Below are 14,310 nucleotides of genomic sequence, written 5' to 3'. Positions count from 1 at the left end.
GCATCTTGGGATGGGCTAAGTTGTCCAGCCACTCTTTCCATAAGTGTCACTACCCGTACTGCACTAATTCAAGCACTGACCTAAGGATTTCAGCTCCTTTTTCTTTAGATCCTCCTCTTTTTCTTCTTGTCCTTGTTGTGATGAAGCTGAGGAGAACTGCTTTCTTACTAGGTATGGAATCAGTTCACTCCGGATGGAAGTGATTGACCTAGGAAGAAAGAGTAGCCAAATATCAGAAATCTGATGGTCTGGATTCAATTAGAATAAAAAACTGTGCATCCAAGGAAAAGCCAAATTCCTTCCTGTCATGCCACCTTGGGACTGAAAGAGATCAGAAATGGCAAGGGCTTGGCAGTTTTGGAGAAGCAGAGAATCTAAGTTTTCTCAGTTCAGGCTGGAGCTGGGCGAGCAGTGTGTTGAATCTGAGATGCCTTTCCCCTGATCTATGCAGAAAACAGTCTCTTACAATTCCTGTTTACAAAGTATGTGCCTGAATGTTTGTATGTGTGTGCATATGTCTTAACACGGTGTCTCGACTATTAACTGACAATAACTCATGAGAAGGCAGAATGTTCTGGCCTTTTGAAAAAAAAAAAGTTGTTTCAAAATATTAAAATTTTTTCTACAAAGGCCTTGTATTTTCCATTAGATTAATCAGAGTATCTTAATTTTGGAGGGGTTAGTATTATAGATGGTGTCTTTTCAACAATTATTTTCTTCTTATTGGTAAAGAGAATCTCATTTTACTATATTTCAATCTTGGGGCCAATTGCCTTGATAAACAATCTTAATATTAATAATTTATTTGTAGATTCTGACAATCATATGAACTATGTAAACAACAATTTCCCTTCTTCCTTTCTAATTCCTATTTTTCATTATCTTACCATATTGGCTAAGACTTTCAATACACTAATGCTGAACGGAAGCACTAACAGCAGTTCATCCTTACTTATTCTTGATTTTAAAGGGAATTTTCCTTTTTTATCATTTAGACTAATGATTGTTATAAGTTTTATCACCAAAGCCACCATTTATTGATTGTCCTCTATGTGTAGACATTGGGCTTTATACTTTATAGCTAATACTTGGCACATGTTATTGGTTTTGTAGATACCCTTTATCCAGTTAAGGAAGATCTCTCTTATTCTTAAATTTGCTAAAAGCTTTCATCAATGAATGGGTATTGAATTTTCTCTTTTTGCATCCATGGAGCTTATCATATTTTCTCCTCTTTTGCTCTGTTATAGTAATGGATTAAAAATTTATCTGATACTAGGACTATTGATGCTTTTGAACTGCGGTGTTGGAGAAGACTCTTGAGAGTCCCTTGGACTGCAAGGAGATCCAACCAGTCCATTCTAAAGGAGATCAGTCCTGGGTGTTCATTGGAAGGACTGACGCTGAAGCTGAAACTCCAATACTTTGGTCACCTCAGGCGAAGAGTTGACTCACTGGAAAAGACTCTGATGCTGGGAGGGATTGGGGGCAGGAGGAGAAGGGGACGACAGAAGATGAGATGGCTGGATGGCATCACCGACTCGATGGACATGAGTCTGAGTAAACTCCGGGAATTGGTGATGGACAGGGAGGCCTGGCGTGCTGTGATTCATGGGGTCACAAAGAGTCAGACTCAACTGAGTGACTGAACTGAACTGAACTGAACTGAGGACTTCCCTGGTGGTCCAGGGGTTAAGAATCCACCTGTCAATACAGGGGACACAAGTTCGATCCCTGGTCCAGGAGGATTCCACATGCCACAGAGCAACTAAGCCTGTGCGCCACAACTACTGAAGCCCGCATGCTCTAGGGCTTGTGCTCCACAACGAGAGAAGCTACTGCGATGAGAAGCCCGTGCACTGCAACTAGACAACAGCCCCTATTTGCCACAACTAGAGAAAGCCTGTGTGCAGCAACAAAGACCCAGTGCAGCGAATAAGTAAATATTAAAATTTTTTTCTGGTACTAACAAGTTGAACAACACTATTCAAAAACCATTTATACAATTTCTACTCTATACTCTCTTACAGTAGTAGAATTATGGATGATTCTTCTATTCTTTATGCAAATTATCAAATTTTATAATTTAAACCATTCTTTATGTTTCTTGTCTTTTATTTTCTCCTAGATTCTACTCTTACGGATTCTACTACTCTCTTGGTTTGATTCCAGACTCTACACATTTAAAATCCATTTTAATGACTAATCCATCCAAATCCATTCAGTGTTTCCCACACAGATTTCAGCCTCCATTCTACTGCAGAGTGGGCTCCCTCATATTAATAACAGTTGTACTCATTTACCAAGGCTACCAAAGAATTTCCACAACAAAATTAACTTCAATTTACTTTCATGAAATCAGATCAGTCTAGGACAGCACTTACAGAAAGAAAATCAGACCAAAGCTCAATATGTAGAAAAACTTTTAGAAGGCAAGAAATTTCCTATACTATTTTGTATCACTCAGATACAAGCAGTAAGCAACCCTGGCTAAGAGGCTTGGAACACTTCCATTTGGCCCCTCTGAGTCCCAGGAGGCATGGTGCTTCCCCATGGGTGCTGAACCAGGATGTTTGGTTTAAATGACCAGGAATCTGTAATGGGGAAGAACGACCTGATCCTTAGTACAGTGAGTATGCTTCTAATTTATACTTAGCAAAGGAACTGCAAGACTACCATATGATTTTTAATTTCTTCTCTCACACTGTGGACCTTTTAGAATTTTAAATCACTAATCACCTTAGAATTTAACAAGACTAGTAATCTGCCAGTGACTTTGCTAAACCTTGGAAATACACTTTTTTTGACTTCAAAAAATTCATAATCTAGTGGACAATAACCTGAGTATGGATTTAAGGAAAACAGTAGAAGGAGATGAAGCTGCTTACGGAGGCAATGGAGCCAGATCATGAAAGCTTTCTGTGGCAGTCTAGAAAGTTTGGACCGAGACAAGCCAGAGGTAGTTTTTAAGCAGGAAAGTGACATGATGAGTTTTATTTCTTTTTTTTTTTTTTGAGTTTTATTTCTTAATGAGGTGATTCTGGTAGCAGTGAAAATAGGCTTGGAATAGGAGAATGAAAAGAGACCAGTTTCAAGACTCTGAAAGATGAGATAACGTGGCCTGAGAGAGGGGTTAATGTATGAAAGCCCAGTAAATCTGACTGCTGCTTCATACTTCCATCCCCTCTCCCAGCCCCCATTCAAAGAAGTTCTGCAGGCTGACACAGGACCACACAGATGGAGTGTAGGTAGGAAGGCAAGACAGAGGCGGAGGCTGAGGAGGGTAAGCAAAATTACAAACCCTGGAGCTACACAGTTCATGGTTTTTGTCATTTTTTAAGGATCAAGTCAAACACCTTTGAAAAATTCTGTGTAAGCTGGAAGCTCTTGTATTGAATTTCAATGTGATTTTTCTTCTGATCTTTTGATGAAGATTAAAAATTTCCATAAGAATACGAAGAATGAAACAACACTTATTCTTAGCTTTTTTCTCCCCTTTTAATACTCCAAGCCAGTGTGGGTAGCAAACGTTCCTTGGCCCCACTCTAGTGGAAAACAAGTCAGTTTCCTTTGAAGAAATGACAAAGCATGGACAGCTGGGGGATTTCAGAGCCATGATGTTTACATTATAGGCCAAACAGAACTGTCCCTGCAAGAGGGAAGCAAACAAGCCTTGGCACACAGCCTCTTTAGGCAGGACCCTTTAAGGAGATCAGACAAGGACTTGAGGAGAGGACCTGAAGCATTCCTGCCAGGTCCCACCTGCCTCTGCAGGCACTCAGCAATCACGTCGATTCTCATAATGCAGTTGGCTTAGCATCATGACGGAGGACAAAATTATACTTCCTGCTTCCTGGTCAAACTAAAAGTAGCTCAAAGCTATACTAAGAAGTGGGAAATGCCACCGTGAACCACTGTGAACATCCATTGGGGCTGAAGACCAGCAGCTGGATCCACTGCCCTGGGCCTTGGCAACCTCACTTTCTCCTTTTCTTCTTCTTTTTTAAAAAAAATTTCACATTTATTTATTTGGGTGAGCTGGGCCTTAGTTGTGGCATGTGGGATCTAGTTTCCTAACCAGGGATCAAACCCAGGTCCCCTGAATTGAGAGCAGTCTTTAGCCACTGGACTACCAGGGAAATCCCCTCTCCCTTCCCTCTTAGATAGTTTTCCCAGAAACACCTGCCTCATGTCATAAGCTCCTAAGAGATAAAAAAAATCACAAAGGAGAACAAAAGATTTGACTCCTAGCTGCAAACAAGCAACTCCACAAAGTAAGATAAAATAATTGCTACAAATAGAACAAAAAATTAATATTCTTCACAGATAAATAGATTAAAATGTTTCAAAATACATAAAAATATTTAAAAAATTAGTATTAAAATAAGATGCAATTTCTCTCACAAATTAGCAGATTTAAAATAACTCACACATTAGTGATAAGGGTACTTCTCATACTTGTAAATTCATAAACTGGTAAAAATCTTTTCTAAAAATTGGCAATACATAACAAAGGTCTTGAAGATATTCATATTATTTTATTCTATAATTCTATTTCTATACATCTGTGCTCAATAAATATATGCTGAAAAAATAAAATAATCAGATAAATAATATAGGATCTTTGAACAAAAAGATATTTAATGTTTTTTATAAAAATAGCATTGTTATTTATAAAATAATAAGTTATGAAATAGTTATTAAAAAATAACTCAATGTTATTTATAAAGACAGAGAACCACCAAATAGTCAACAATGGAAAAGTAATAAAACACATATGTAATAGAATAGCATATAGGCAAAACTCAGTAAACAATGACACAGGAAAATGCTTGTGAAAAAATACTGAACAAAGAAAGCAGAAGGCAGTTATTTATACAGCACAATCTCAGGTGTGTATATGTATATATAAAAAAAAATAAAATGATGGAAAGAAATACATTAAAATGTTCAACGGACTTCAATCCCTGGTCAGGGAACTAAGGTCTCTCATCCCACAGGACTTGGCCAAAAAAAAAGTTAGCAACTATCTCAAAGTAATAGAATTATGAAAGTGTTAAGTTGCTCAGTTGTATCCGACTCTTTGTGACCCCATGAACTGTAGCCCACCAGTCTCCTCTGTCCATGGGATTTTTCCAGGCAAGAATACTGGAGTGGGTCCAGGGAATCTTCCCAACCTAGGGATTGAACCTGGGTCTCCTGCACTGCAGGTGGATTCTTTACCACCTGAGCCACCAGGGAAGCATAAGTAGAGTTATGGGTAGCATTTTTTTTTTCTTCCTTGCTGCAGGGCAGGCAGGATCTCAGTTCCTGGACCAGGGATTGAACCCATGCCCTTGCAGTGGAGGCATGGAATCTTAACCACTGGACTGCCTGGTAAGGCCCCTATAGGTAGAATTTTAAAAATATTTTCTGAATCTTCCAAATTTCACTGTCATAGGTCATTCGTTCCTTACTTCCTGTGGTATCACTTTGTTGATCTGTTTCTATTTCTGATACCTCTTTCTTTGTTTCCTCTAAAATATTTGGTGTTTCTCAGGATTTTCCTTTTTGCCTGTATTTTTCTCATGCTATTCGTCTCCCTGAGATAGATCACTTGGTGACTTCTTTGCTACTCATTCTTAAATGTAAACCCATAGCCAAGTCCTCTCTTCTTTTTAGTCTCATATTTTCAACAGCCTGATGGACCCTGTCATTTAGGTGACCCATAATACCTTAAACACAAAGTCTAAAACTGAATCCATCATCTTTCTCCCAACCCTTCTCCTACCCCCCACAAGCACTGATTACTTTGCTTAGTGATATGGAGATTCATTTAGTCATCCAAGCTAGCAACATGTTAATAATCTTGACTCCTCCTTCTTCCACTCTTCACATACAGCCAGTCACCAAACACTGCTGATTTTATCCCCTAAATCTCTTTCAAAACTATGAACTCACTGCATCTCTACTGCTACTGTCTAGTCTAACCCACTGTCATTTTTTGCCTGGACTCCTTCAGCTGCTTTCAATCGGTTTCTCTTCCTCCAATCTTACGGCATAAAATCTATCCTTTGTATTGTAGACAGAATATCCTTTCTAAAGCACAATCTGATCATGTCTCTTCTTCCTTCAATCCACCCTCTGTGTTGCAGGCACAGTGATTTTTCTGAAGTACAAATCTGATCTTATCTTCTTAAATTCATTTAACACTCAAGATAACAGTTACTTTTGTGTGCAGGGGATAGTTGCTTAAAGGGAGCTTCTGGAAACTGGGTAATATTCTACTTTTTTATCTAAATAGTAGTTACAAGGGAGTGTTCACTTTGTGAAAATTTACTGAGCTATAAAACCGCTCTCAAGTATTATCTCTACCTGGAAGCCTTTTGTAACACTTATAGGTTTCTGTACTGTCATAGCAAAGACAGTTATTTGTATTGTTTTTGAATCAATATCAAGTGTGAGTTTCATGCTAGGAAATTAATACATATTATCTCATTTTCTTATAGCAATCCTAACGGTAGGTATTGTCATCCTCATTTCATAAGTGAGGAAATCAAAGCTTAGAAAGGTTAGTTATTTTGATTAGGTCAACACAGCTTTTATAAGTGGTAGAGTGGAAACTTAATCTACCTCAAAGCCCAGGACTCTTTCCACTACACCATTCTAATCAGTATCCTGTGTTTTCTGCAACCACAGCACTTTCTACAGGGTTGAAAATTTTCTGTTTATTGTCTCTATACCAATAAACATGTAGTCAGTGCTAAATAAATATTTATTTGAATAGATGAATGAGTGGATATGTGAATGACTGAGTGTAATGCCTTTAAGCCAGACAGCTGGCAATAATTTCTTCTTCTGATTTTTGGAGATAGAAAGAAGAACTTTCCTGATTTGGAAATGTAATGAACTCTACATATGTTTCCGTATTATTAATATTACTAGCATTAAAAACCCAACATCTAAAAAAAACACATGATACTAGTTCTGCTTAAATCTATTATTTTTAGCATTTTGCCTTGATCTGGGATCAGGTCTTTGTTGTAGCTATAAGTTTTTTTTAGGGAAAGTCTAAAAATTATGTCCATGGTAAAGGGAAAAAATTGGTTACTTTTACATTCTGCCTGTTCTGTTTTTGTAAGCAAATTTAAAGAGACTTAAAATCCTCTGTCTTCCACTTCAAGTCAGTCCTTAAAAATAGTAGTTATCAAAGAGGCAGAACAGAAAACCTACTTTTTAAGGCCTGCAACTCAAGACTGCAGAGAAGAACACTAAAGGTTTGGGTTTCTTGCCTTTTCTCTCAGTGGAGCTGTAACTGGAAAGAAAACATGATTGCTGAGTTAACCCTATGCTTTGTTTTCAGGCTTTTTTTCTTCCTTGCTGATCAAAGAAAATAGATATAACCTGGAATAGTAAACAGGAAATTGTTTTAGATTACAAGGTATTGACTTTAGAACCAAGTATTTGGTATACAATATTCTGAGATTTTTTTTCCTCTTTTTAACAAAATATTGAAAGCTTCTATAAGAATAAATTTTTGATGCTGGTGCATATGTCTTGAGAAAGACAAACATATTCAGATCCTAGCAAGCCTGGCAAGACTGCTTAGGCTTAGGGCAAGTCAATGAATATTTTATTCATTTGAATTTATTCACTGAGTACCCCAAATGTGTCAGGCACATTTTAGACTGTAGGGATATAACAGTCAAAAAAACCAAGTAAATCCATGCCCTCATATTGATAGGGACAGAGTAAAGGGACAAAGTTGGTAATTAAATAGTTAATCCCAGTAGGGGAGTGTAAGTGAAGAAAAAAGTATGGGAGACCCCTGTAAATTAATGATCACTCAAGAATTCAGGTCTGCCTAACTACAAAACCAAGCAAGTCCACTTTGCAACAAAACCATGGAACAGAAGCATGAGCCACACCACTGAACAATCATGGTATGAGACCCACATCCTGCCCAGTGAGCTCAGTAAAATTTAGGACATGTTCTCTGCACACATGAAAAACAATACTTTATAGAAAAGTGATGTTTCAAAGTGAAAGATCCTCATTGTACTAAGACCTGAAATAATGTTTCCAGAGTGCCATAACAGTCCTGGCTTGACCAAGTAGGGACAAGAAAACTCCCCTGCCCAACCTGGAGGAGGAGCTGATGATGGAAGTGTGACATCTACTCAAGAATGAGGAATAATGAGGTGGATGAACCTAGAGACTATTAAACAGAGTGAAGTAAGTCAGAAAAACAAATACTGTATATTAATGCATATATACGGAATCTAGAAGGATGGTACTGATGAACCTATTTGCAGAGCAGCAATGGAAATGCAGACACAGAGAACAAACTTGTGGACACAGATAGGGAAGGAGATGGTAAGATGAATTGGGAGAGTAGCACTGAAACACACTTTAGTGAAGTGAAAGAGAAGTCGCTGAGTCGTGTCCAACTCCTTGCGACCCTATGGACTGTAGCCCCCTAGGTTCCTCTGTCAGTGGGATTTTCCAGGCAAGAATACTGCAGTGGGCTGCCATTTCCTTCTCCAGGAGATCTTCCTGACCCAGGGATTGAACCCGGGTCTCCTGCATTGTAGGCAGACGCTTTACCATCTGAGCCACCAGGGAAGTCCTGGTGAAAACATACTTTACCATATGTAAAATGGATAGCCAGTGGGAATATGCTGTATGACACAGGGAGTTCAAACTTCATGCTCTGTGACAACCTAGACGGGTGAGATGGATAGGAGGTGGAAGGGAGGTTTGAGAGAGAGGGGATGTGTGTATATCTATGGCTGATTCGTGCTGATGTACAGCAGAAACCAACACAATATTGTAAAGCAATTATCCTTTAATTAAAAATAAATAAAAAATAAAGAGAGAGGGGATGTGTGTATACCTATGGCTGATTCAGGTTGATGTATGGCAGAAACCAATACAATATTATAAAGTGATTATCCTCCAATTAAAAAAAAAGATAATAAAAAGAATGAGGAAGAAGGTGGTTTTTCGCCCTTCCCTAATTTTTCTTTGATTATAAAACTGCAGCCCACTAAGTTCTCGGCCCTCTTGCCCACCAGCCTGTAAGCCTCACAAACATCCTACTAACAAATCACTTCTTATATATCACTTTGTCTCTTGTTGAATTCTTTCTGCGCTGAGACATTAAGGACTGGAGCTCCTCGAAGCCCCTTGAAATAGCACTTAGAGGTTTCAGGATGAAGTTGATGATCTGGCTGCCTTTTTATTTATAGAGCATCTACTATGTGTCACAAGATGAATCAGAGTTGGTTTCTGTCTTCAAGGAGTTAACAAAAGTAGAAAAAAAGACATGCAAATCCAATTTAATAGGATGCATGTGATAACTGAAGATTATACAAGATCAGAAGAGAGAATGATTTCATGCCTAATGGAGATAAACACAGACTACTATGGTAGCACAAAGCAAAGGTACCTATTCTAAGTGGAAGTGAAGAGAAAAAAAATTGAGAAAAAACTTCCTAGAGGAGTAACATCTAGGTGAGTTTTAATGGATATTTAAGAATGTTGTCAGAGAAGAAAGAAGGCAAGCATACCAGTTAAGCATTACTACTGAAGCCCATGGGCTCTAGAGCCCGTGCTCCATAGCTAGAAAAAGCCTGTGTGCCGCAATGAAGACCCAGTGCAGTCTAAATAAATAAATAAATGAAAATCACCATCAAAAAACCAAAATGAAACAACAACAACAAAAGTCAATGTGCTGCTAGGACTTTGTCCCTTTCTCAGCAGCAAAGAAGTCCCAGAGATCAAGATTACTGTAACCAAGAAGTCCCGAGAAGACTACCCTAGTTTAATTTTGGTAGCATCTACATATTCAGATATCAGTACACAGCTACCATATAACAGCTCTGGTTAGAAGATTATGTAAACCATAAATTCTTACCTTAGTTTTATTTGGTTGTTTAGGTAAAAGATACCTCATACAATCTCTAGCACATCTAAGGATAGGAACACAAGTACAGATAAGTTCATATGGATACATGTACTGAACAGTAAGAAATCAAGGTTCCTGCCTATCTCCCATGGCACTACATGGTCCCTCATCTGTCTGTCTCTTCTCTGCTTTCCTATGTGACTCATGGCTTTTCTAGGCAGTCTATCACATTATCTTCCATGCGGCTTTAACTATCACCCTGATTCTGACCATGTAGCATAGTTGCCTATTCCCAATTCCTGACTTCAGTTTGTAGAGCCCATCCTTACTCCCCTCCATCTCTATTTAGCTAAGGCCAGGAAGCTGTGACTGCTCTCTTATCCTTCCAGGTATACATGAACATGTGTGTGTGTCTGTAACAGAGAGACATCTGAGATATGTGGTGGACATTGCTAGCAATCAATTCATCAACAGTAGCTGATTTTATTAGTGCCCTGACTGTATGACATTGAGCAAATTATTTGAAGCTTCATTTTCCTCTTCTATAATATGAAATTAATACCAAATGAGAGAATTATTTTAAGGAGTGAATGAACTGAAGTGTGTAAAGTACCCAGAACAGTGCCTGGTACATGGATGGTGCTCTGAAGGCCAAACCCTAAGGGTGTATGTCCTGCACCGATGGACTGGGTTTTAACACTAGGAGAGGCTGATTACAATTTTGGGTTCTTCTGAACAGAAAGGAAGTATTCAGTTTTAATTCTTCCTTTTTTAAAGATTAATCTCCTCTACATCTCTTAAACTAGCTAGCAGGTCTAACAGGTCAGGAAAAGGAAAAGAAAGACAATTCTTTCCCCGGGTTTCTGTGCTAAAGGAAACCAGTACTAATTCTGGTATAAACTTCCTGTCTTCCAAGGCTTCAGCTCAGACAGCCAACATACTGCTTGAGTGCTTTACAGGGCCAGTCTCCTTTTGGAGCAACTGTTGCTAAGTCACACAAAAAGTTCCAAAATGGCCAGCTTCCTTAAGCTTAGATCAGATTACTTTGTAAAAGAGGAGAAACTTTTAGTTTACCACTCAGCCTCAAGAGACATCACAGTGATAATACTCAGTCTAAGCTCTGCTCTGGCCATAAAATCCAACACATTTTTGAATTAAAAATTTCAGACAATCTTTGGACTATCCAGCTGTCAAACTACATTCAGAAATGGATTAAAAGACCTTCTAAAACATATTTATGTATATCTTTTTATTTCTTTAGAGCAAATAATTGAATTACATTACACTGAAAATATACACTAATACTGCAATTTGCCTTTTTTTTTTTTTAAGTAAAAGTATCTTGGAAATCTTTCCACATCACCACACAGAGTCATACTTCATTCTTTTTAACAGTTGCACAATAATATAATTAATTATCTTGTTTAAACTGTTACAACTTTTCCCTGTTATGAACAATGCTGCAAAGAACATTTTGCAATGAATATTTCCATACTTTTAAGTAAATATTTCTGTGGGATAGAGTCTTTGAAGAGGAACTGCTTAGGCAGGGAGTATATAGTTGTAAGTTCAGATAGGTATCATCAACTACCCTACAAAAAGTTTATGTAGAAAAGTATAAGAGAATTTCCCCACAGCCTTGCTAGCTTCATCACAAAATTTAAAAATCTCTGTCATACAATAAGGATAGTATTTTAAAACTGCTTAACATACATTTTTATTTATGAGAGTAGGCATCTTTTGATGTATATTAGCTTTTTCTACGAACCCACTACTTACAGCTTTTATCCATTTTTCTACTGAGTCATTAGTCTTTTTCTTATTGATTTTAAGTGCTCTTTGTAATGTACAGAAACTAGTGTTTGGGATAGCTTGGTATTTGTTATTTATTTCTGTTGTTCTTTAGTTGCTAAGTCGTGTGTGTCCAACTCTTTTGTGACCCCATGGACTGTAGACTGCCAAGCTCCTCTGTCCATGGGATTCTCCAGGCAAGATATTGGACTGGGTTGCCATTTCCTTCTCCTTCTCCAGGGGATCTTTCCAATCCAGGGATCAAACTCACATCACCTGCCTTGCAGGCAGATTCTTTACCACTGAGCCCCTTGGGAAGCCCCCCTTTATTTTTATACCATGTTTACTGGATTTTTTTTCCCCCACAACACAGAACTTTAAAAACTGGTATTAATCAAACTTATCAATCCTCTTTTTTTTTTTTTTTTAAATGACTTCTAAGATTTATTTGATACTTGGAAAGCTTGAGTTAGAAATAACTCAAGATCACATATTGATGAAGCTAAGTGCCTTAATGCACATGTAGACTAGCAGACATTCAGCACGACATTGGCATCCAAGTCAAACAGTGGTATCCCTAAGGCAACTCCTGCCACATCTTTATTACCCCAGGCACTACTTCCTGGGCCCATGCATTACTTCAACTGGTAAATGTTGGACGTGGCGATGCTCGTCAACTAGATATGATGCAGTCAGATTTGCAATTTAGAAAAGTCCCCAGTAGTTTTGTGAAGGATGAATTAAAAGAGGACAGGCTGGAGGCAGAAGCCTAGCAAGGAGAATGCTATATTAAGCCAGCTGGGAAACGATAGACTCTTAGCTAAAAATCAATATTGAACGACATTACCTTATTAAGCTCAGCCCAGTAACTGTTCAGTCTCTCCCTCCCATTGCTGCTGGAGCATCTTTCTAAAGCATAGCTGTCATGACACTCCTGCTGCCTGAAGTGCCCTTTTCACATTTATTAAGACTGGGGATCTCTGACTCATTTTTTCTCTTTTGTTTCATAATATAATTTTCTCTAGGTTACAGAGACAATGGTCTGTAAAACTGTATTCATCTTGGTATCCTCACCCCCCAACATAGCAATTGGAATATATTTAGGTATTTATTAAATGTCTATTGTTCTGAATTTTTTAAAAATTATAAGTCCAATTCATTTTTTAAACTTTTAAAATATATATATATATTTTGTAAATTAAATATAATAAAATGTACCTATTTAAGAGTTCCTGGTGGCTCAGATGGTAAAGAATCTGCTGGCAATGCAGGAGACCCGGGTTCGATCCCTGGGTCAGGAAGATCCCCTGGAGAAGGGAATGGCTACCCACTCCAGTATTTTTGCCTGGAGAATTCCAAGGACAGAGAAGCCTGGTGGGCTACAGTCCATGAAGTTGCAAAGAGTCGGAAATGACTGAGCAACTAAGACTTTACTTTTATTTAAAACACACAGTTCAATATGTTTTATCAAATATATACTACTGTAATCACTACTCCAAATCAAGATATAAAGTACTTCCATCTTCCCTCCCAAATTCCCTTGTGCTTCTAGCTCACTATTATACTACTCTTCTATACTCTCGTACTACTTAGCACATTTACTGTAATAATTTAACCTGCCTGCCTCTCTCTAAACTGTGAGCAACCTGAAGGCAGAAACTATTGTTTCATCTTTAGCATCCAGCAACACAGGTGATCAATGAAGTCTTTACTGTGCATCAAGTACTACTCTAAGCTCTTCACAAGTATTTTTCACAATCACCATTATGTGTCAGGTACCATCTGTTCCAATTTCCAGCTGAGGAAAGTGAAGTACAGAAAGGCAGACACCTGTCTAGGGTCACACAGCTCAGTTTAAGTTTCTCTTGTCAAAGACTGTACAGGTTTTCTTCTTTCCACACCCTTCCCTATAGCTTTTCTACTCAACTGCAGAAATACTCATCTTCTTTAACGACTGATGTACCTAATTACTTCTGCTGTCTAAACTGTCACAGCATCTCCTTTTCTTCCATTCATCAAGCATATATTGAATGCCTTATCAATCCAGGTAGGAATCTAATCTCAAGGAATCTGCATGGAAGACATTAATATGTATTAATAGACAATTAAAATTTACAGGGCCAAATGGTAATTTTCATAGGTGAGAGAAAGGATTGCTAAAACAGTCCTTTTTTGAGGCTGTATCTCCTAGGTTTCCTTTTCCCCATCTATCTCTAAAGGAGTCATTTTTATAACCAGATTACTATAAATGCCTCCTTTACTCTCACCAAGTCTGAGAGGTAGAGGGGGAGAAGGAGGGGGAGAAGAAAGATATAAAGGTTTTTAAGACCCTGAGGTGGGGAGGTTGTTTGAGCTGAGGCTCCGTATCCTCCTCTGTTACAGCAAGCTCTGGCAAAGTCCCATTTGGTGGAGCTTCTGGCCAGGAGCCATAGAATCACCAAATTGAGGCTGGTCCTCCAGGTACATACCACCACAGTACACTTGCCAGGTGGGGGACCTGCTAACCAGTGGGGGTCAAATGAGCTACAAAGGAGCTGCAGCAGCCAGGATGAGGCTGGCTTTGTTGCAAAACTACTGCATATTCAGATACCAAAAGCTAAAATCCCATTTGGTAATGCTGTTAGATTTTT

The 14,310-nt window shown here is 38.3% G+C and overlaps 1 protein-coding gene across 1 annotated transcript in view; it reads right to left on the bottom strand.

The window, feature by feature from the left end:
- Positions 1-14,310, bottom strand: part of EIF2B3 (eukaryotic translation initiation factor 2B subunit gamma) — a 114,839-nt gene that overhangs the window by 25,142 nt on the left and 75,387 nt on the right. Inside the window, exon 7 of the mRNA XM_027537445.1 lies at positions 81-208. Within this exon, the coding sequence (XP_027393246.1) occupies positions 81-208 (128 nt within the window). The remainder of the gene's footprint in view (positions 1-80; positions 209-14,310) is intronic.

Source organism: Bos indicus x Bos taurus, chromosome 3 (genome assembly GCF_003369695.1).
Source record: "Bos indicus x Bos taurus breed Angus x Brahman F1 hybrid chromosome 3, Bos_hybrid_MaternalHap_v2.0, whole genome shotgun sequence".
Lineage (NCBI taxonomy): Eukaryota > Metazoa > Chordata > Mammalia > Artiodactyla > Bovidae > Bos > Bos indicus x Bos taurus.
This window is presented reverse-complemented; position numbering and strand designations above follow the sequence as displayed.